The sequence below is a fragment of the Drosophila suzukii genome, chromosome 3 (assembly GCF_043229965.1).
Source record: "Drosophila suzukii chromosome 3, CBGP_Dsuzu_IsoJpt1.0, whole genome shotgun sequence".
Lineage (NCBI taxonomy): Eukaryota > Metazoa > Arthropoda > Insecta > Diptera > Drosophilidae > Drosophila > Drosophila suzukii.
The window spans coordinates 37514216-37538324 of NC_092082.1; the positions used below are offsets into that span (position 1 = coordinate 37514216).

Genomic DNA, 24109 nt, shown 5'->3' on the forward strand with positions numbered 1-24109 from the left:
TTTGCACTAAAACTGAAAAAGTGTTGATAGCATCTGATTAAAGTGAATTCTCCTTTTTTATCTAATCTTCTAAAAAACATAATTTTTCTCAATTTTAGGGCGATCCTACATAAATGGCGACTTTTATGGTATTTAGAAAACAAATTTTATGAGTGTATGCTTGAAAGGATTCCATCGTCTCAGCTTCCTGACATCAAGTTAATTCAATGTACCCAAATAAGAATGCCAAAGGGCGAAACAGCAAAACACGTGGGATCAACGCCGGATAGCGGAAACTATTTAGAACCCATAAAAAAAATATTGTGAACTTCCTAAGCATTGAATTGTTTTTAGGACTGTATCAAAATAAGCTCTGATATAAATAATGTTTGTGTCGTTCATAACGACTCGTTATTCACCACTTAACCCAGTCTTTAAGGGGGTTTAAATATAAGTAATCGGTAAATCGTAATCTTAACAATTTTATCTTTCAATTGATACCTTGGTCATTCAAATATTCCTCTTAAATCCACATCTGTCAAGCGGCAAAGCTTAAAGTATGCACTGTAGCAAATATGCCGCATACATATTGGCATATGTATAAACAGTGTAAAAGCGCTCGCAATAAGGATCGCTGTCCATCGAGCATGCTATATTAAATTAACAATTAGTCAGTTTTTTGTGCTTTTTTAAGATTTTAGAAAACAAAATTTTATTTAGCTCAAGAAAAAATAGAATGCTGTATAGAAGCAAAACTCAGAACTTTGAAATTCCGCGGATAAATGTCTTTAAGTAGAGTTCTACAGAAAGCGGATTAGATCGAGGATAATTTTTTTTAGACTTTTGGAGTACAGACCTCTGCTGTAGACTATCATATTACCAGTAAAACTTAGTTACAGAAATATGCGCTTGGCCAAGCATTTCTATATTAATCAGGGAGCGAGAATAAACTTGACCTATTTATACCCAGAAAGAGTATAATTCCGACAAGCCGATATTAATCAAATAATTATTATTAATATGTGTACACTTTAAATAATTTTACAAAATGTCCAAGAAACAAAACATAGTTATCTTAACAAGTACAAAAGTACATATACTTTAGTTTAATAAAAAATGCGAAACTATTGAGTTCCTTCGATTTAAAGAGTATAGGTCTGCTTTGTCAAGTTGTGTGATAATATGAGCTTAGCTAGCGTTTCCCTTGTTCGCAGCGACAGTTAAATCAATTCAATCTGCTCCCGTCCTAAAATGTTTGTATCGGGGGTTGGAATGCCAACGTCATTCCTATTGGTTGCCTACCGTTTCGGCTCAAAATCTTAACACGTACATGAAAATTTCACGACAAAGGAAAGCTATAGCCGTCTCTTTCCGACTCACTTCAATTGCCATAGCAGTAGGGTGCGAAAGAAACGAAATATACATCGTGAAACGAAGGTAGAAGCAGAGTTTACATCGAGCAGCAATGACCTTACGGAGAGCTTGCTTTTGGAACAGCCCACTTTATTTCTGTAGCTGGTATTGGCTGGCTGAAGTAAAATGAATAAGCAATATTTCATGTTTGTTTTGTTCAACTAAGTATGTAGCCAGTACCAAACACAGCACAAAGTCATCGTTAATAGGAAAAACTTATTCGAGGGCTATCCAGAAGCCATCTGAGGAGTACTCGTCAGTACTGTTCAGACCTCTTATTTCATTTGACGGAATCGTGTCGAGTGGATATTCATAATAAATTCACTGACGTGGGCTTATGTGTTGAAATTTACATACATACTTATATTGTGCTAAAGAAACAAGAATCAGATGTTGCATATTCTAAGTGAACTGGCGATAAATATTTTGAATTTAAGTCTTCAAATAAATCAATCTCAAATACTATATTTTTTATTGAGACTTGTAAAACATTTTTCATTTTTGTACGCATGTATATTAACAAATATACAAAATTAAGTGAGTGGAATTTGATATAGTCATAAGATAATATATATGTGTCATGTTAAACACTGAATTGACAAAATATAATGTTTAAGGGCTGTTCCATTTATTTTGCATTTTTATAAATATATGACAAACGTTTTATAATTATAACACAAGATACTTTGTTAATCAAAAGAACCATAATCTGTTTTGTAAAGTCCTTTTAATTTATCAGTACATATAGTGGTTTGATTGTTAGTTGGTTTTTTAAAACTAAACAAAATTTGTATACATGTTTTTAAAACCATGTTTATTTCACTTTTTATTCGAGTGGTACCCTCAATTCCCCGTAGGTCCACCCAATTTTTTTTTCTGTGCACTTTTGATTTATCCAGTAATTCATTATTTTTGTTTTGTCTCACACAAATTAATTCTGGATAAAAAATGATTATAGGAGGCTGAATAGTATTGAAATACATTTAGTTATTTCTGATTTCGAATAATTAGGTCAATGTCGGCGACAAGACCGATTTCTTGCGTAAATCTTTTGAAACCCGTTATTATACCCGTTAATCGTAGAGTAAGACAAGTCTAGTTTGTCGGAAGGTATGTAACAGGTAGAAGCAAGCGTTTCCGTCTCCATAAATTATATATATTCCTGATCAGGATCACTAACTGAGTCGATCTAGCCATATCCGTATGAACGCTGAGATCTCGCAAACTATAAAAGCTAAAAGGTTGGCATTTGGCATGCACGTTTTTGGGACTCCTGCGCAGCGCACGTTAGTTTTGGCAGGGTGCCATGCCCACTCTAACGCCCACAATCGACCATAACATAAATGTGGTCCAGCGACCACATTTTTTAATATATTGTAAAGAGAGTTTGTTCTTACTATCAATACCAAGATAAAGGACAAAATGATTGAAATTGGACTTTTCGTTATAAAGTTATAATTAAATAACAATCAATATTTTGAAAATTCAATCGAGATTGCACACCATATGCAGAAAATCAGCTGTTTTCACTAATACGCCACAAAGCCGCTAGGGTCAATATGGGTTGGTGTTATAGGCTTGGTGGCCCTAGTTAGCCCCAAGCAAACATATCTCCATACGTCTCGCACTCTCTTTAGCTGACTAACGGGTATCTATTATTTCGAATTTTATGTTTCAAAAATCGTATGATTATAACTGTTATTATTATGTGAAAATAAAATGAAACCAATAATAGCTTCGTTGTTATACCCGTCACTCGTAAGATTCGGTGGAAAGTATGTAACAGGTAGAAGGATGCGTTTCCAACCTTATAAAGTATATATATTTAAATATCAGTATATATCAGGACCATTATCCGAGTCGATTTAGTCATGTCCGTCTACCTGTCTCGGAAACTATAAAAGCTAGAAAGTTGGGACTTGGCTTGCAGATTCTTAGGGTTCTAGGACAACTAAAGTTTATTTCATCAGGGTGCCACGCCCACTCTAACGACCACTAACGCCCACGCTAAAACCTGTGTATCGGCCACATTTTTGAAGATTTTGTAAATAGTAAATGCAATTTTGTTTTTATTGTCAATATCTATAACTAAAACTGTTAAAACCATTAGCTTAAATTTGTCCGTTATGAACTGCCAAAATGTAACCTTTATCGAAAAAACGGCCTGCCCAACAAAACTTTGATCAACTATTCGTAGTAACGGAACAAAAAATTGGATTTTGGAAAATAAAAACTAATCAGATTTAATAATGTCAGAAGAGGGTATTATGAGACAGATTCGGCGAGATTCGGACCCTATATCGAATTTTATTTATCAAAAATCATATGGTGATAACTATCATATAGCTGCCATAGGAACAATCGGAAAATGTGTGTGAAAATAACATGAAACCAATAATACCATCGTTGTTATAACCGTTACTTGTAGATTATAAGGGTATACTATATTCGTCGAACTTATGTAACAGGTAGAGGCAAGCGTTTCCGACCATACAAAGTATACATATTCTTAATAAGGATCATTAGCCGAGTCGATCTAGTCATGTCCGTCTGCCTGTCTGTCTGTCCGTCCGAATAAACCGATTCTTGGGGTTCTGGGAAAGCAAATATTGTTTCAGCAGGGTGCCACGCCCAAGCCTGTCAAGCCTTTTTGTTTTATTGTCAGTATCTATCTTCATGCCAAAAATTTTCCAAATCGTACCATTCATTAAAAAGTTATAAGCAAATAAATAAATCGACGTAAGGTGTCGCTGATACGGGGTGTGCAGTATTGGTACAGTCGCTGCTTGTATGTATCCATCTCTCTCGCACTCCCCACTCTGTTCTATTACGATTTCTGAATACAAAATATACGTGTTAAGATGTTTGCCTAATACGTATGATTTGTTCAGCTTTAGATAGGTAATGACTTCACTCAGAAGTTTGCAACGCAGTCAATGAGACGTTTCCGGCTCCATATATATTCTCGATCAGTATTACCAGACGACTCGATCTAGCCATATCCGTCTGTTCGTCTGTCCGTCTGTCTTCCCTACGGGAACTAGTCCCTCAGTTTTAAAACTATAAGGATTAAACTTTCTTAATCATAATTTTGTATGCCTGGGCATTATAGGACAAGAAAAAACGCTATAGTCGACGGCCTCGACTATCAGATACCCGTTACTAACCTAACAAAAAAGCGCTTTCATTGACACGGCACATAACGTAAAACCTATGTGGCGCAGTGAAATTTCGTAAGCAGCCGAAGTTCTGTACAAATGTATCTCTATCCCTCTCGCACTCTATTGAATTTACTAATGACTACTGTATGGTTATAACTTTTTAATGAATGGTCTTATTTAAATCATTTTTGGCATGTAGATGGGTATTGATAATAAGAACAAAATCGCTTTCTTACAAAATATTTACAAATGTAGGTGCTAAATGTGTTTCAGGCTTATGGGCACCCTGCTGAAAAAAACTGGCGCTGCGCGGGAAATCCAAGAATCTGTATTCCTTATCCAACATTCTAGAGATCTCAGCGTTCATATGGACAGACGGGCAGACGGACATGGCTAGATCGACTAGGTTAGTGATGCGGTCAATAATATATATACTTTATGTATAGTATATGTTATGTATATCTAGTATTCCCTTTTACTCTACGAGTAACGGGTAAGATTGTTATGTACAAATTTTAATTTTTATTTAAGTTGTATCAATATTTGTATCTCAACCTTAATTTGGCAAACGGATAAGCTAAGTATTTTCGCTTTGTTTTGATAATTATTTTTAAAGGAAACTTGTTGGAACGCAATAATCCTATTTGAAGTGCGTTGTATGCACAATCATCTGATTATACTCGTTACTCGTAGAGTATTTTATCTCGGAAACTATAGAAGCTACAATTCTGGGACTAAACATGCAGTTTCTAGAGATTGTTGGACTGTTAATGGTTAAAATCGGTCCATTAGTAATTAAGTAATGCTTTTACGCCAGTATCTAGCAAAATGATGGTTAAATTAGTCACAGCCAGTAGGTAAAAGTGTAAGGAGTAGAATGTAAAACTGAAAGGTAGATAAAATGTACACATTGATACTTTTAAAGTTGGTTAGCTGAGTAACGGTTGTCTCATAGTTAAGGCACTTTAGCGCTCTTCCTTCTTTTGTTTTGAAAACGACAAATTGGGGCACGTCTGATTAGGTACATTTATAGATTTTACCAAATAAATGATAAAAAACAACATGTATTCAAAAAAAAATTTTCATAGATATATAATTACATATTTTTTAGCGCTTTAATGTTTCTATGGACTTGATAGAAATAACTTCGCATGTCATCCCACGGCCTTGTTAATACATCAATAATTGAAAACAAATCTTACAGAGATTTAAAAACTATTGGAGATAAACAATTTGTAACGGCATTAAATGAAGTAGATTTGGTTATGAGTTTATCTCCAAAGGAAATACTGATACCTACCGCCATTTCCCAACACCATCAAGTGGATACATCTACCAAATTAAATACAAACGAATCATCGACACAAAATACCGTATCTACAGCAGCCGCGGCAGCGGTTGCACATCACCATCACAATCTTTCAAGTATTCACCACCTGCAAAACCTTCAAAGTCAGCACCAGAATACTTTATTTAATAGTAATCACTCAACACCATTTAGCGTGACCGATATCTTAAGTCCTATTGAAGAATCGTATCGAAAACTGGAACTGAACGGGAACCCGCCATCTCCGTTCCGGTAAATATAATTTTAACTTTACATTTTGCTTCAATAAAGTTAAATTAAGATACATTTAACAGAAGATGAAAAAATCCTATTCGGGATGACACAGCAATCTCTTTTGTTGGAATTCTTACGTGCTAGAGCTTTGCACGAGTAGAGTTTAACACAAGATGAAGCGACATAGTCGAGTGGCTCGACTATTAAATATCCGTTACTCAGCTAACCAATTTTATTTATTAACCAATGGTCCAATTTAATTACCATCAGACCAATCATCAAAATTACGTATGTTGGATTATCATAAGCTGAAGAATCTGCGAGGACTGTTAAAATATATATATATATAAAATAAGTAAAATTGTAAATTTTACCCCGAATTCATTTAAACGTATTTCTTATCCGTAAAGTAAGGTCAAAAGATTGCTTTAATCTTGCCCAAGATTTCTAGAGCTCATGATTCCAAAAGTGTATTTTTATATTCGTAGAGGAAAAAAGTGTATAAAGTGAGTAAATTTTTGATCAGGATCACTAGCCTTGTCGATCTAGCTATGTCAGTCTGTCTCTCCGTTTGAACGCTGTGATCTTGGAAACTATGAAACTATGTCCTTAGGTTCAACGCAGTAATTTAATTGCGAAAGCAGAGACAGTCGCCCTGGCGACCCGTTACCCGTAGAGTAAAAGGGTATATTAGATTCGTCGAAAAATATGGAATAGGTTGAAGAAAGCATTTCCGACCCCATACAGTATATATATTCACTTGTCGAGTCTATCTAGCCATGCCCGTTCTTATTATGTTCTTATTATCAATTGCCTCCTATGTGACAAAAATTATTGAAATCGGACCCCATAATGGAAATATATTCGTGATCACCATCACTAGACGAGTCGATATAACCATGTCCGTTTGTCCGTCCGTTCGTCCGTCTGTCTGTTTCTACGCGAACTAGTCGCTCAGTCTTAAAGCCAAGAGTCTTACTTCTTTTGCATAGGTCGGAACGAGCCGGATCGGACCACTACGCACCAAATAGTGCAACATTTTTGTTTAATTTTAGGTTTGTTGTTTTTGACATTTTTTTTCAGAATTTGGAATTACATTTTTTTTAAATCGGACGAATATACCATATAGCTGTCATAGGAATGATCGAATAATTAATGGGAAAACAATATGAAAATATATGTAGCTTCTTTATTGATCATATTCTCTTCAACGCCGGTACAAATCCGGAAACTATGATCTCGAATTGTAAAAATCGGACCATTAGTAAATAAGTAATGATTTTACGTCAGACGATCGTTAATTTCGTCACAGCCAGTAGATAAAAGTTTAAGGTCTAAGATGTAAAAATGTAAGGTAGATAAAATGTACACAGTATGTATACTTTTAAAGTTGGTTAGCTGAGTAATGGGTAACTAATTGGCAAGGCACTCGACAATAGTGTTATTCCTTGTTTCGTTTTGAAAACGACAAAGTTTGGTTTGTGTTATAAAAAGTAAGAGGCTATTTGTACACAAATTCGTACTTAATGCCACGTCCCAACATTCTAGCTCTTATAGTTTCCGAGATCTCAGCGTTCATGCAGATGGACTTGGCTTGACCGACTTGTCTAGAGATCCTGATCAAGAATATATACTTTATGAGATGCGAAACGCTTCCCTTTACCTGTTACATACTTTGCGACTAATCTAGTTTCATATAGATTTGACAGATAGATGTGACATAGATTTATTTTTTCTTCAAAAAGGGTTAAAAATCGTACATTATAAATTTAACTGTACACTTAACTAAAAGTACACTTCAGTTCTGGGCTTCAAATGAACAAAATTAAGGTCTTCAATTCTTAGTTCACAGTTTTTGTAGTTATCGGACGTAAAATAGAATCAAATTCCGAAAAAAATTTAATCTTCATACCATACAAAATGTTCGTCACGATACCCTACAAGGAAATGTGGAAAATACGACGCAAAAGAATAATACACAACATACCAAGTACTGTTGCTAAAGATCTTGTTAATATGTGTATATATTTATCTGACTTGGGTTTCCACGAATCTTTGCTATAGCACTGCTGAAACACATAAATATTGAATAGATTTTAAAATTTTTTTTTTCTACCATGAAAATTGTGGCTACTACAGGCTTAGTCGGTTTGTCAGCGTTAGAGTGGACGTGCCAATCTTTTTGTTTGGGTCAATCGATAGGTATTGACGAGACTAACACATTTGAGTTAATCACTTTTCTAGCATGAAAATTGTGGGTGCCGCAGGCTTGGGCGGCTTGTGGGCGTTAGAGTAGGTGTGGCAAACTTTTTTTGGGTCAATCGATTGGTATTAACGAGATTAACACATTTCAGTTAAAATTTTTTTTCTATCATGAAAATTGTGGGCGCCGCAAGTTTGGGTGGCTTGTGAAACTTTTTTTAAGGTCAATCGATAGGTGTTAATGAGAGCATTTCAGTAAAAAAATGTACTCAAGCATTGAAACTGTATGCGCCCCAGTTTTGGGCAGCTTGTGGGCGTTAGAGTGGGCGTGGTACACTGACGAAACAAACTTGCGCTGCGCAGGAATCTCAGGAATTTGCATGCGCAATCCCAGTATTGTAGCTTTTATAGATTCCGAGATCACAGCGTGCATACGGACAGACGAACATGGCTAGATCGACTCGGCTAAATTAAAGTCTATAAACTTGTTTCACTTTAATTTATATTGTTAAGGGAATATATATGAATATATATTAAAAGAATTTAATCAATTTGCGCCATATTTTGGTTTTTGTTTTGATATATTTGAGCCGAAACTCACAAGTTTGATTTTGGCTGGCTTCGCTTTTTGTTCCTATTTCTAACTTATAAGATTGCCCATTACATACATTCTCCATACAGTCTCCAGACTTTTGTAGGAACAATAAACTTATAGAAAAACAAAGAAGAAACATAAGCAATCCATTGACTAACTGTTAATTTTTTAGATTTTAACACCCACTATTTTTGTATACCGTTTGCGAGCACATTACTTGCCTTTTTCTCATTACTTTAGAAGCAGTCGGACTGAACGTTTGCAAACTTATTACTTTTATTCCTAAATAAAGTACATTTTTTTTTCGCCAATGTAAGTGGGACATATCACAAATGCAAAAAAAATATAATGAAGCGTCACCTCGCTATTTTTAAAAAATAAAAGGGGATCCAGTAAAGTACCAGAAGTACTTAGTAGAGGCTGCAGAGAGAATGAGACAGCGACGTGCCAAATATAAGGATTTGACGAAAAAAGGGCAGAAGCTCCAGGAAAGTTACCGTGGAAAAATCGAGTAAAGCACCCAAATTACAGGCAAAAATTAAAAAAATATGCATACCCAACAGAAGTTGCCTTAGTCACTATAACTGTAAGCATGCGCTTGGAAAAACGTTGAAAAAATCAGAGAATTCCTTACCCCACGAACTATATAATAAAATTATAGTTTTAAAAAATCTCTGTAAGAAATACGTTCCAGCAGAAAGTTAAAAAATCTGAATCTGATCGTAAATTTGCGAAAGTACAAGAGTTCTTTTCTCGTGAACACATAAGCGTGCAGTCTGCAAACAAAAAAGATACGTTGACTTTCAATGCAGAGATAATTTGAAAACTAATTCATGGTAAGGACCGTGTCAGATTTTTTTGAAATATTTAAAAAGAATGAGTTGACGACCAATATATTATAACTATACAAATTATAACATATTTATAACATTCCAAAATTATATTCAAACGCACATTTAAATTCGAACAAGTTTCAAATTTTACTTGCGTTGCGTGGAGTTCAGATAAAACAGAATCTCTGGCTGTAATTAGAAATAGGTTTAAACCCACAAGGCAGAAGGCATTTTACATTCCTAACACAAAGTATTACCGATTAAAAAAAGGGTGGACCTAAAAGGAAATGTCTGTTTTCTGACGGAAGTAGTTCACAACGGAAGTAGTTCACAACGGAAGCAGTTCACAAGAAAGAACGCTATAGTCGAGTACCTCGACTATCAGATACCCGTTACTCAGCTAAAGGGACAAAAGGGAAATGGAGATATGCAAGCAGCAAAGCGAGATTGGAATGCGCCACCTAATTGTTTTGCATTGTCGCATGGCAAAAATGCGGTCGTTGGTGTTGTTGCTGTTAAAAAAAAAATTTGGCAAATAAAAAGAACTACAAATGTCTTGCTGGATAATGCATTGAATTTTTACAAATGTGTCCAAGCCTATGCTTCTGGTATCAGTCTCCAAAGTCCCATGGACTTCGAAAAATTCATAATGCTGCTTGCGATATATCATAGTACAGCATATTCAAGGAAAAAAATATTTTTTTAGTTCCTAATTATAATATTTTTTGATACATATCATGTGTTTCTCATTACTATTATTTGTACAGGTTTTTATGTTAAGTATGAAGTTATGTTTTTATTTCTCTTAATAAATTGTCATTAAAAATTGGAAAAATAGTGGAAATACTGTACCCTTAGCAATGCACAGTAACAAATGGTAGTTCTAAAAATTAAAAACATTATTTTATTATTGTTTAAAAATTTTTCTATTAAAATTCCTTGCTACATTTCGCAGACTTTTGCAATTTTTAAGCTGAGGTCAAACAAGACTTCTACTTTTTGTACCCTTCGTGATGCAGTATTTTTTGAAATAATTTCAAAACGACAAGTCCCCAAAGGTTGCTTTCTAAAATACAAATGAACTGGTAAAATTCATTAATCGTGCAAGAAAACACATCCGAAATGTTAGTTTTAGTTATATTTCTTCCACTTTACGTCGTACGAATGTTCCGTTCGCCATCCTGGAAGTGCCCAAATATGAACGCTGATAGCTCGGAACTTAGCAATTGTAGAGAATTGGAATTTCAGATTTAGTTTCCATAGCTTCGTACTTAGCGCAAGTTTGTTTCGCGAACATGTCACGCCCACTCTAACGCCCATAAACCGCGAAAAACTGTGGCTCCTACAATACTATTGGTTTTGTCAATACCTATAGATTGACTTAAACAAGTTTGCCACGCCCTTTCTAACGCCCACAAACCACCCAAAACAGTGGCATTCACAGTTTTCATGCTAGAAAAAAATTGTAACTGACATATCAGCAATACTTATTGACTGACTTAAGAAATGTTTGCCGCAATTTGCGATAGCAATCTCTCTTATTATAACCTTACGGGGGTTCTTCATCAGGATCACTAGCCAGTTGATCTAGCCATGTACGTTTGTCAGTGTAAACGCTGTGATCCGTGAAACTATAAGAGCTATAGAGTTGGGACTTAAGATTTAAATTTCTTTGCTTTGTAAGCAGCGCAAATTTATTATTTGAGTTTGCCACGTCCAATCAAGCATACACAAGTCACACAAATTAAAACTAGGAAGTACGCTAAAGTCGAGTATCTCGACTATCAGATACCCGTTACCCAGCTACCCGCTATCTCAATATATGGTTATGTGGCCGAGAGGCAGATCTAAGCTGAGTTAAGTTATGGGCGTTAGGGTGGGCGTGGCAAACTTTTTTTTGGGTCAATCGATAAATACTGACGAGACCAACATATTTCAGTTAAAAAAATTTTTCTAGCATAATAACTATAGGCACCACAGTTTTGGGCGGCTTGTGAAGTGTAGAGTGGGCGTGGCATCCTGCAGATACAAACTTGCGCTGCGCAAGAAGTTCAGGGATCTACATGCCAAATCCCAACTTTCTAGCTTTTGTAGTTTTCGAGATCTCAGCGTTTATCCGGACGGACAGACAGTCGGATATGGCTAGAGCGACTCGCCTAGTAATCCTGGTCAAGAATATATAACTCTATGGGGTCGGAAACGCTTCCTTCTTCCTTTTACATACTTTTTTCACTTACACACTTAGCCTACAGCGCCACCTAGCCTACAGCTTGTCACACACTTTCCGACGAAACTAGTATACCCTTTAACTCTACGAGTAATGGGTATAACAAGAGCAAACGATTTAGTCGATGGCCTCGACTATTAATACCCGTTACTCAGCTTAAGGGAATGCGAGAGGGATGGATATATGCTTAGAGCAACTCTGTTTTTTTCAGTTACACACTTAGCCTATAGTGCCACCTAGCCTATAGCGCCAACTACCCTAAAGCGCCCCTAGCGGGTTTGTGCCGTGGTGTGCAAACTCGATTAAAAATCAAAACGTTGATTATGATTTGGCTATAAATTTAAAATGAATGGTCCAATTTTTGGCATGTAGATGGGTATCTCGTTTAAACTTTTACAAAATATTAAACAATTTGGGACGCTAGACGGGTTTTAGTGTTAGTGTTGCGCAAAGTCCCAACATTCAGCTCTTATAGTTTCCGAAATCTCAGCGTTCGTACGGATAGACGGACATGGCTAGATCGACTCGGCTAGTGATTCTGATCAAGAATATGTGTCCTATATGGGGTCGGAAACGATTCCTTCTATCTGTTACATACTTTCCGACAAATCTTGTATAACCTTTAACTCTACGAGTAACGGGTATAGAAAGTTGTATTTTTCCCTTTGGGAATACCTACCGGCCAGATGAAAAATGTTAAAATATGACCATTACTTAATAAGTAATGAGCAAAAACATCGTCAATAAAGTCACAACCAGAATATAAAAGTGAGAGGGTAAAATGTAAACATCGATGTTACTTCGCCTCTACTTGAATGAACATTAAGTTTGAAGTTGGTTAGCTGAGTAACGGGTAATTGGTAGTCGAGGCACTCGATTATAGGGTTCACTCTTGTCTTTAAAATTAGTCGAGGCACTCTACTATAGCGTTCTCTCTTGTCCTTAAAGTTTAATTTTGTGTCGAAAGGGATACCTAGGATCTTAAGATACCTGTCAACCTTCGGTAATGTCGACGTGGGTAAAAAAGCGGGTTGTCAAAAAATGGGTTTGTTATCGTTGAGAACGATTAAATTTGTTCAGCATAGGAAAAGTTTGGGTTGGGAGGAATATACACATTAAAAATTGTAAATTGTATCTTGACTTATATTTCTATATATATGTATGCCACGTTTGGCAGAACAACAAGATGCAAGAATTTTTGCATCATGATAGGTAATTATGTGCGTTCAGCAGAACTATCGTATGGTATCATGTTGTTCTGCTGATCGCGGCCATTGTTAATGTAGGATTTCATTGAACTATAAGTATATGTTGATATAAATGTTAAGGTGATGTAAGATGATTAAATGAGGGACTGAGACCATAAATCTTGGTCGTTGATTTCGGTGACCTACCTTCTAAGCCTAGACGAGAGAGTTGATTTGTAAAGTTGTGTATTGTTTTTTTTGTGTTAAATATGACGTGGTTGCTAAAAGGGTGTTCGGAGTGACGTTGTCTTTCTAAATGATTTCGTTTACATAGGACTTTGCCAATAGGATTTTAGAGCGTGATGCCGAAGATGTTGCTGATTTCGGTGTCGGTGATGATGCCATTGTGGATGTTGGCTTGCCGAAGTTACCGTGGACCTTACAGTTTGCAAGGCGTAGTTCGGCGCCGTCGTTTGTTGGATATTGTTTTGCCGATAAAGGGCCTTTACTTTTCTCACGCTCCACTTGCATTTCATTTTAATTTGCAATGTTTATTTTTCTTGTGTGGCAATTTTAATTCTTCATGAAACGAATATTGTGTAAGGATTAGTAATTGACCATTCTTTACCGTTTCTTCACCGTTTGGTAATTACAAACGAATTTTTTCGAAAAAAAAATTAATTTTTTTAACAATTGTTATATTCAACAAGAAAGGAAGCTATATTCGGCAAGCCCAAGTTATATACCCTTGCCGGTCGATCCAATGCGAGCATTGTATATTAGGGAAGGTCGATTTGGGTGCTTAAAAATTATCTTATCTTATCTTATCTTATCTTATCTTATCTTATCTTATCTTTAAATACAGTTAAATGAAATATATTGGAAAAAAGAAAAGTTTATTATTAATATAAAAAACGTAACTATAAGCAACTCGTCATTGAGCCGGCCAATACACACTAAGCAATATTGCCAAACCAACTTATGGTCTAAACTGGCTTTTAACCCCGCAAACGTAAATTTTTTCCCTATTTGAGAAATATTTTAAATACAGAGAATTTTTTTTTTTTAATTTATAGAACTTAAATTTAGGAAAAATATTTATTTGAGTGTATAATTGAATTCCTATTATTTTGCGATTCCGCAAAATAAAGTAATTACATTTTCAAGAGTAGAAGTTAATATGTCAAGAAACGCGGAAGCTATAATTTGTATACCCTTGAAGATGGTGTAATGATTTCAATCAGTAGCTTGCAACTCAGTGATCACGTTTCTCATTCCATCACTTGAAGAGTTGATCTAACCATGTCCGCCTGTCCGTTTCTACGCTAACAAGTCTCTCAGTTTTAAAGCTATAAGGGTGAAAATGCCCAAAAGTCATTTTTCTGTTGCAGGTAGTATATAAGTCGAAATGAGCCGAATCGAACAGCTGTATCCAATTGCTACCATAGAAATAATCCCATAAAAAATGGTTTAAAATTATAGCTTCGGTGTTTTTATACCCGTTACTCGTAGAGTAAGATGGTATACTAGATTCGTCGGAAAGTATGTAACAGGCAGAAGGAAGCGTTTCCGACCCCATAAAGTATATATATTCTTGATCAGGATCACTAGCCGAGTCGATCTAGCCATGTCCGTCTGTCCGTCTTCCGTCCGTCCGGATGAACGCTGAGATCTCGGAAACTATAAGAGCTAGGCGTGAGAGATTTGGCATGCAGATTCCTGAGCTTCTTACGTAGCGTGCCACGCCCACCCTAACGCCCACAAACCGGCCAAAACTGTGGCTTCTAAAGTTTTGATGCTAGAGTAAAAATTTTAAATGAAATGTATTGTTCTCATCAATACCTATCGATTGACCCAAAAAAAGTTATTTACCACTTACCCCCGATTTCAATATATGGTTATGTGGGCGGCAGACAGATATAAGCGCTATGGACTTTTGGGTTCGTTAGAGTGCCAAATTTCAACTTTATAGTTATTATAGTTTTTGAGATCTCAGCGTTCATACGGACGGACAGACGCACATGGCTAGATCGACTCGTTTAGTGATGCTGATCAAGAATACATATATATACTTTATGGGGTCGGAGACGGTTCCTTCTACCAGTTACATACTTATGCCCGAATACAATACTCGTTTTCACTCTTCGTTTAACGGTTATAACAATTTCTTAAACAAAGAAAAGACTTTTTAAAAATATAAACATTTTCTAAAAAATAAAATCATGTTCATTCGTGACATATTTTTGTATATGCGTATATATTTTGCTTGTATGTACATATGCAGCCATCTTAGTCTTGTGCGCATGTTATGGTGTTGGGGTTTTTTAAATGTTGGTCGAATATTAAAATTTCGCGCGTATGTGCCTGTGGTTACACAAGTAACTGTCGTTATAAATGAAAACTGAGTGGGAGGGGTATCTGGAACGTAGACAATTTTCATTATCTTTTTGAAAAAACTTACATTTTTATTTGTCTGCCGGCGCGAAGAGCGAACACACTAGTGGAAGCAGACAAGCAAATGTGGATTATACTTGTAGAATTCTGTAACATTCGCGTTTCAGGTTTCTGTGCATTTTAATGCCAATTATATTAAGTGTAGTGACAAAAAAAATGGTGTACATGCCCTAATATGCATAAGTTTAACTGAAAACCGAAATTTTTAGGGTAATCATTTTATAGAAGGTTTGAGTATTGGCTTGCAAATATAATGTAATCTTTTATTTTGCAGAATAAATAAATGGTTACGTTGAGTATATTGTGAGCAACAGCTCGGAAACTTTGAAAATATTAAATTTTTTTTACAATTTATCTGACAAAAAGCAAGACATGTATAATTTTAAAGTTACCGTCAAAACAAACCAATCAAGCCATATTTGGAGAAAATATGTGGTCAATAAAATTTAATTTTATTAATAATAGCTTTGCTTTGCTATACCGGTAACAGAATTAGGCAGTGTTATGAACATTTTGGAGCCTAGTACTCACATCGACGAAAGCCGCGAGCTAACCATAGGAGTGATCGGGTCTGTTTTTCAGCGCGGTACTAAGATGAGCTAAGGAAATACCAAACAAATTCCAGATTTAGCGAGTGAATTTCGATGAACACCGTTAGCCGTGGCCTAAAGAATAAGAAAATTAATCTTTAATTAATAAATTAAAAATGGAAGGAAAGCCTCAAAAACGCATGCAGGTGGTCAGTGCAGATGAAAAAGTGCGCCTTATCCAAGCTGTTGCCCATTCTTGTGGGATTTCACCAACACGAAGCAATACCACGACAGGACCAATCCGCAGAATAGTTGAAGTGCTGGAGGAGATCCACTAGAGAATATCAGTTGGAAGGAACATCGATCTCCGACGAGTGGAGACGAATGGAGACATTGAGGAACCACCAAAGAGTGCGTAATTGTTATTAATTTATGTTTATTTGTTTATAAGTTTTACCAATGTTTTCGATATTTCGTAACTTAAAAAGTTTTACAACACTGTAAATATAAATATAATGAACCCCCTTACGTTGGTCAATACTGGCTTGTTTGGTTCGTTTGGGCGGTAACTTTAAAATTATACATGTCTCTTTTTTTGTCGGAATTATTTAAAGACTACGATATCAACAGAAAGCTTTTAGTCACTAAATTGTTAAAAAATGTCACATCTTAATTTTTTTTTCATCTAGCCTATTCATTTATTTGTCCAAATTAAAGAGTTACATTACAGTTGTAAACTAAAACATATATCACTTAAATTAGTCCGACTGTATAGGAACTACCATTATCTTCTTGGGGCATTTTCAAAATATTATTTTGTAATCTAGTGTTCTCAATACCAATCTACGTGCCAAAAACTGTTCAAATCGGACTATCCATTTAAAAGTTATAAGCAAGTAAAGGAATCGACGCAAGGTGGCGGTGTTGCGGGGTGTGCGTTCTTGGGAATAGTGCATATTTCAATCTCCCAAGCTCTCCCCTTGGATAAGTAACAGGAATCTGATAGTCGAGGCTGTCGACTATAGCGTTCTCTCTTGTTTTTGATCATACACTCTTTTACGCCGCTATACAGCTCTTTTTTTATTATTTCAGAGTTTCGAATGAAATTTAATAAAAATCGGACTACAATGTCATATACCTGCCATAGGGAGAATCGCAAAAAATGTGTCAAAATAACACAAAAACTGTTATAACACCTCTTAACGAGGTAAAAAACTGGTAGCAATCGCATCTTTAACATCCAAAATTTCTAATTTCAACTTTTGTAACTAGTATGTATTATACTGTCTAACAAAACAATATGCCTGTGTAGGCAGTTAGCTGTATGAAAGTTAAAGTGGTTAGATCTTAAATGTATCTTTCCAATGACATGTAAAACATGTATTTAGCATGAGGCGTTAAGGAGCTGACACTTTTTTCCCCCTAAACTTGCGGGTCTTTCAAAATGTTGTAAAACTAATGCTTTTAGTTTAATCGCATAATACGACATTAAAATCCAAAACCATAAAACAAACAATAAGGCAACCCGAAAAACATACTTTGGTCTTAATTTGAAAGTAACTTAAATTCATTGAAATTGAAAAACTTTGCAATGTAGTATCGTATTGTATTATTGCGGTAAAGAATGTGAAGAAATTATAAGATTTATATAACCGTTACTCGTAGAGTAAAAGGGTATACTAGATTCGTCGGAAAGTATGTAACAGGCAGATGGAAGCGTTTCCGACCCCATAAAGTATATATATTCTTGATCAGGATCACTAGACGAGTCGATCTAGCCATGTCCGTCTGTCTGTCCGTCCGGATGAACGCTGAGATCTCGGAAACAATAAGAGCTAAGCTACTGGAATTTGGCAGATTCCTGAACTTCTTACGCAGCGCAAGTTTGTTTCAGCAGCGTGCCACGCCCACTCTAACGCCCATAACGCTTAAATCTGTCTACCGCCCACTTAACCATATATTGAGATCGCGGGTAGGTGGCACATTACAATCTCGCTTTGCTGCTTGCATATCTCCATTTCCCTTTTGTCCCTTTGGCTGAGTAACGGGTATCTGACAGTCGAGGTACTCGACTATAGCGATCTTTCTTGTTACATTTTGCCTCTTCGGTTTCAATAGCTTAAATCAATCTCTGCTGAGCCAACCAACTTTTTAAAGGACTTAGTTCCGAAAGTTGAAGAACATCACAATATTTGATCAGTTATGATCGGACCATCGCTTCGTCTCAGTGCGAACCTAGGCCCCCTATAGAATGTTGACCAAAAACTTGGCAGCTCTAGCTTTTACTGTTGTGATGTGCGCTAATAAATTTAAATTTTCCTATTTTCCCTTATTTATCTTGATATAGAATCGAAAAAGCGTACATCTACTTGTACTTACGTCTACTTTCCGACGAATACTTGGCTAGGAAAACAAAATTAAGTTCCCCAATCGGAAAACGTTGTTTCCGACATTTCACATCAAAGCAACGCGCCACCGGGCGTCGCTTCCTTTATCTGCTTATAACTTTTTAGTAAGTGGTCCGATTTGAATAATTTATGTATATTGGTATTGATGATAAAAATGAAATCCCATTACCACTTTTACAACATCTTCAAAAATGTAAAAGCTAGACTAGGTTTCAGCGTTATGGGCATTGGAGCTGGCACTCCGATGAAATTTTAAAATTTTAGGACTAGTTCATAACGGATATCCACATCTGTGCTTGTATAGTAAATTGGATAAAAGAAATAATATATCTTCGGTTCCGAGAGCCACGTAGCGCCGATTACTATATAAGAGTTCAAGTGCGCTTGATAAACTTTTTTAGGTCGATCGATAGGTATTGACGAAACCAATACATTTCTGTTCTTGCGTAAGTACTGTAGGCGTTAGCGTGGGCGTGGGACTTTGCAGAGTCAAGACCTTAGCGTTCATACAGATAAACGGAGAAAAAAACAGTTTTGTACACCAAGAAAAGTTATAGACAACATTTTAGGTCACACATGATTTAAAAAACTCAAAATGGACCAAATGCTCATTTTTAGATCATTCACTGCCTAAAATGCTAAATTGTTCTCAGGTGAGCCGAATTATAACAAAATTTAATGTTGTTGGACACAAATGACCTAAAAATTGGGTTTTTTTTAAACAAATGCTTAGTGCTAACTTATGATAGTAATACAATTTATTTATTTTTATTTTTTATAACATCTTCCTAAAAAAATGAACAATCACTTATAATCGCTTTAAAATAGACGCAATTGACATTTCGCACAGAACATGTTCATTTCGAATAAAATAAAGTTGTAAAATATTGAATTTTAAAATTGAGGAAGTTTTAATGTTCACGAACATTTTGATTGTACACACTACTTGAACTTAGACGCTCACGCGTAACATGGTGCGATGGACCAATTGGTAAGGTGTCTGCCTCTGATGCGAGAGGTCCCACGCTTGGATACCCGCTTGAGCGTTAGGGCCACAGTAAATTAAATTTTTTACGAAACTTTAAATATTTCCTTACCAATTTTATATATAATATTGTCTTCAAAAAAAAATATCATTATTTCGTGTTAGAAAAGAAAAACAACAAGAGAGAACACTATAGTCGATGCGATCGACGATCAGATACCCGTTACTCAGCTAAGAAGAGTGCCAGGGAGATAGGGATATACAAGTAGTATTTGCTTAAAACTTTTTAATGAATTGTCCAAACTGAACCATTTTTGGCATGAAGATGGACATTTATAATCGAAGCAAATTCTAATTTAAATTTTTCAAAAATTTAAAAAAATATGGGTGCGAGACGTGTTTTAGCATTATGGGCGTTTGTGGGCGTTTGTGAACGTTTGTGGGCGTTGCAGTGAGCGTGGCGCTCTGCTGAAACAAACATACGCTGCGCAAAAAGCCAATTCCCAAATTTCTAGCTCCTATAGATTCCGTTCATATGGACGGACAGGCAGACGGACATGACTAGATTGATGGCTAGTAATTCTTATCAAGAAAATATGTACTTTATAGGGTCGGAAACCTGGCATGAAAATTGGTGGCGCCACAGGTTTGGGCGGTATGTGTGAGTTAAAGTAGGCGTGGCAAACTTTTTTAGGGTCAATCGATAGGTATTGATGAGAGCAGTTCTTTCCAGTTTAAATTTTCATTCTTGCATTAAAACTGTAGGAACCACAGCTTTGGGCGGTTTGTGGGCGTTAGAGTGGGCGTGGCTCGCTGCTGAAACAAATTAGCGCTGCGTAAGAAGCTCAGGAATCTGCATGCCATATCCCAGTAGCCTAGCTCTTATAGTTTTCGAGATCTCAGCGTTCATCCGGGCGGACAGACAGACGGACAGACGGACATGGCTAGATCGACTCGGCTAGTGATCCTGATCAAGAATATATATACTTTATGGGGTCGGAAACGCTTCCTTCTGCCTGTTACATACTTTCCGACGAATCTAGAATACCCTTTATTTCTACGAGTAACGGGTATAAAAACATAAGACGCCTTAAGATTGTTTATGTTTAGCCAACATTGAGGGGTTACATTGGGTTTTTAGCCCAAAAGCAAGCCATTTTCAGGATATTTTTAATTATTTCCAAATATATTTTAAGCTTACATGATTTGTTACACGTTAGGTACATTTGCTTAGTAATATAAACAAGGAAGCACTTTTTAGTTGAGTGCCTGGCTATCTATGCGCCATCTACCCGCAATCTCAATATATGGTTATGAGTAACGGGTTAAATCACAATTTTATATTGTTTTAAGAAAAAAGTGCCACCTATCGTTCATTCCTATCGGCTGTTTACGAGATTTCATAACGCGAAGCCAAGGTGGCGATAATGAAATTTTGTAAGCAGCCGCTTTTCTATATGAATTTATCTCCATCCATATCTCACTCTATTGGGTTTGCTAGTTATTTATTATTGTTTGGTTATAACTTTTTAATGAATGGTCCGATTTAAATAATTTTGGCATGTACATGGGTATTGATGACAAGAACAAAGTCTCATTTAAATTTGTACAAAATATTAAAATGTGTCGGCAGGAAGCCCAATAATCTTCATGCCGAGTCCCAACATCTAGATCTTATAGTTTCCGAGATCTCAGCGTTTATACGGACAGTCGGACAGACGGACATGGCTAGATCGACTCGGCTAGTGATGCTTATCAAGGATATTTATACTTTAGGATCTTTCCGATGACGGGTAACGGGTATAACATGAGAAAAACCTATAGTCAAGTGCTCCAACGAGTATCTGTTACCTAGCTAAAGGGAGTGCTATGAGCAACGCGACCGATTACTTTTTTTATAATATTTAAATCAGTGGGCGCCAGGTAGATTGAAGAAGACATTTTTAGCATTTGTAGGGGTTACAATTGTGCAATCTCAAATGTCTATCCTTTATAGTAGATCTCAGAGATCATACGGACGGACGGTCAGCCGGGCTTTTCTAGGTCGACTCGGTTAGTGTACTTTATTAAATACTTTTCAAGGAATACAATACAGTTCTTTAGTTTACGACTAACGTTTATAATTACAGGACCGTGTCGAGAAAATGACGGACAGCCCAAAAAAAATTGATTTCACATTTGTTCCCTTACCACGTACGTTTCGAGTGTAGTTTGAAATGAACCCCTATGTATCTTGTAAATCTATCTATAAGTAGCCGGCCAACTTTTGTGAAACTATGAAAAAACATATACTTTCAGGTCCAACTCAAGTGGCAGTAGCATTAATTCCCCTGGAGCATTGACTACTTCAACTATGGCCAACCCTTACGCTATGGGATCTTTATATCATAGCCCAGGAGTTCAAAGCTACTGCGGACCTACCGACAATTTATCACTTGCTGGTCACTATACTGACATGAGAAGCTCTGCATCATGGTACGGATCAACCGCAAACGATCCCAGATTTGCAAGTAAGTTATTTACTTAGGGGTGCAGTCCCCCTTACTTAAAGATGAATTGATAGATTTAATTAGTAGCTCGGTTGCTGTCCTTTTACAATGTCCAAGATAAAAAACCCGGAAAAGTGTGCAAAGAATTTTACCAGATTAGTTTAATTTTTTAAGCGGACACGTCTTTTGTCGTTGTTGATATTGTGTACATACGCTGATTCGTTTGAGTTAAATCAAGAGAGAACGCTGCAGTCGAATACCTTGACTATCAGTTACCCGATACGCAAGTAACAAGTCCTAAATAGCCTCGTTAATCATCTAAGGGGAGTTATAACAATTTAGTAAATGGTCCGATTTGAATAATTTTTTTCATATATATTGGTATTGAAACAAGAACCAAATCGTATTTAAATGTAGATTCGTATAAGTAACAAAAACAAAATCTTATTTAAATTTTTACAATTTATGGGCGCTAGACGGGTTTTAGCGTTATGGTCGTTTGTGGGTGTTAGAGTGGCTTGCCACCCTGCTGAAACAAACTTGAAACGCAGGAAGCCCAAGAATCTGCATGCTTAGTCCCAACATTCTAGCTCTCATAGTTTCCGAGATCTTAGCGTTCATACGGGCGGACAGACAACGGACGGACGGACATGGCTAGATTTACTCGGCTATTGATCCTGATCTATAGTATATATACCTTAAAAAGTCGGAAACGTTTCCTTCTACCATACTTTCTGTCAAGAAAAATCGATGCTTACATTCTTATTTACTTTACATTATTTGTACTGACCATGTTCTTGTTAAATACGGACGAAAGGTTATTACTTATTAGCTATTGGTCCCATTTTAATAATTTTCGGCGAAGGAAAATTTGAGTGCCAAAAACTCTTTCGCTTTATTGGCGAGGTACCCTGCTGAAATAATCAAGTAATCAATAAGATTTCGAGATCACAGCATTTACACGAAGAGACGGACATGGGTAGATCGACAGGGACACTTATCCTGATCAAGCTTATATATTGGCTGTAATTATACCCGTTACTCGTAGAGTAAAAGGGTATACTAGATACGTCGGAAAGTATGTAACAGGCAGAAGGAAGCGTTTCCGACCCCATAAAGTATATATATTCTTGATCAGGATCACTAGCCGAGTAGATCTAGCCATGTCCGTCTGTCCGTCCGGATGAACGCTGAGATCTCGGAAACTATAAGAGCTAGGCTATTGAAATTTGGCGTGCAGATTCCTGAGCTTCTTACCCAGCGCAAGTTTGTTTCAGCAGAGTGCCACACCCACTCTAACGCCCACAAGCCGCCCAAAACTGTGGCTCCTACAGTTTTGATGCTAGAATAAAAATTTTAACTGAAATGTATTGATTTCATCAATACCTGTCGATTGACCCAAAAAAAACGCCCACGCCCACTTTAACACCCACAAACCGTTCAAACCTGTGACGCCCACAATTTTCATGCTAGATAAAAAATTTTAACTGAAATGTATTGGTCTCGTCAATACCTATCGATTGATCCAAAAAATTTGCCACGTCCACTCTAACGCCCATAACGCTTAGATCTGTCTACCGCAGGTACGTGGCGCATTTTAATCTCGCTTTGCTGCTTGCATATCTCCATTTCTCTTTGGTCACTTTAGCTGAGTAACGGGTATCTGATAGTCGAGGTACTCGACTATAGCGTTCTTCCTTGTTTTACATTCAAAACACCATGTTTTAGGTAAAATTCCTTATATTTCTGAACTTTTTTTTTGCAATACTATTTAATAAAAAAACTCAAGGACCAGGATTGAGCCAAATTATCTTATTAGTTCGAATTTTTTAAGAACACCAACATGTAGTTTTACAATTGACATCGTTTCTTTTGTATTTATTTTTCTGAAATCTCTACCTATAAAATAATTTTTGGACACTTCGAAAATATTGTATAACCGCGGAAGCGGAGACTTTTTAAAGAGATTGGAGAGGGCAAGCGGAGGGCAGTGGTAGCGAGCGAGATGTAGACATCTGCCTCCACAGCGATCGCCACGACCCCATACCTCGTTAAGATATGTTTTTGTTTCATATCAGAAGTTTT

The 24109-nt window shown here is 36.4% G+C and overlaps 1 protein-coding gene across 9 annotated transcripts in view; it reads left to right on the forward strand.

Moving 5' to 3' along the window:
• Positions 1 to 1639: 1639 nt before the first annotated feature.
• The window catches only part of scro (scarecrow), an 83407-nt gene continuing 60937 nt past the window's right edge, over positions 1640 to 24109 (forward strand). The window contains exons 1-4 of one of the 9 annotated variants that reach the window (XM_065868476.2): positions 1640 to 1929; positions 4809 to 4959; positions 5665 to 6132; positions 21834 to 22045. In XM_065868476.2, the coding sequence (XP_065724548.1) occupies positions 5705 to 6132; positions 21834 to 22045 (640 nt within the window). In that variant the 5' untranslated portion in view covers positions 1640 to 1929; positions 4809 to 4959; positions 5665 to 5704. Of the gene's footprint in view, positions 1930 to 4392; positions 4626 to 4808; positions 4960 to 5664; positions 6133 to 21833; positions 22046 to 24109 lie in introns of those variants that run through there. The other 8 variants (XM_065868471.2, XM_065868473.2, XM_065868472.2 and 5 more) reach the window with 8 other exon arrangements.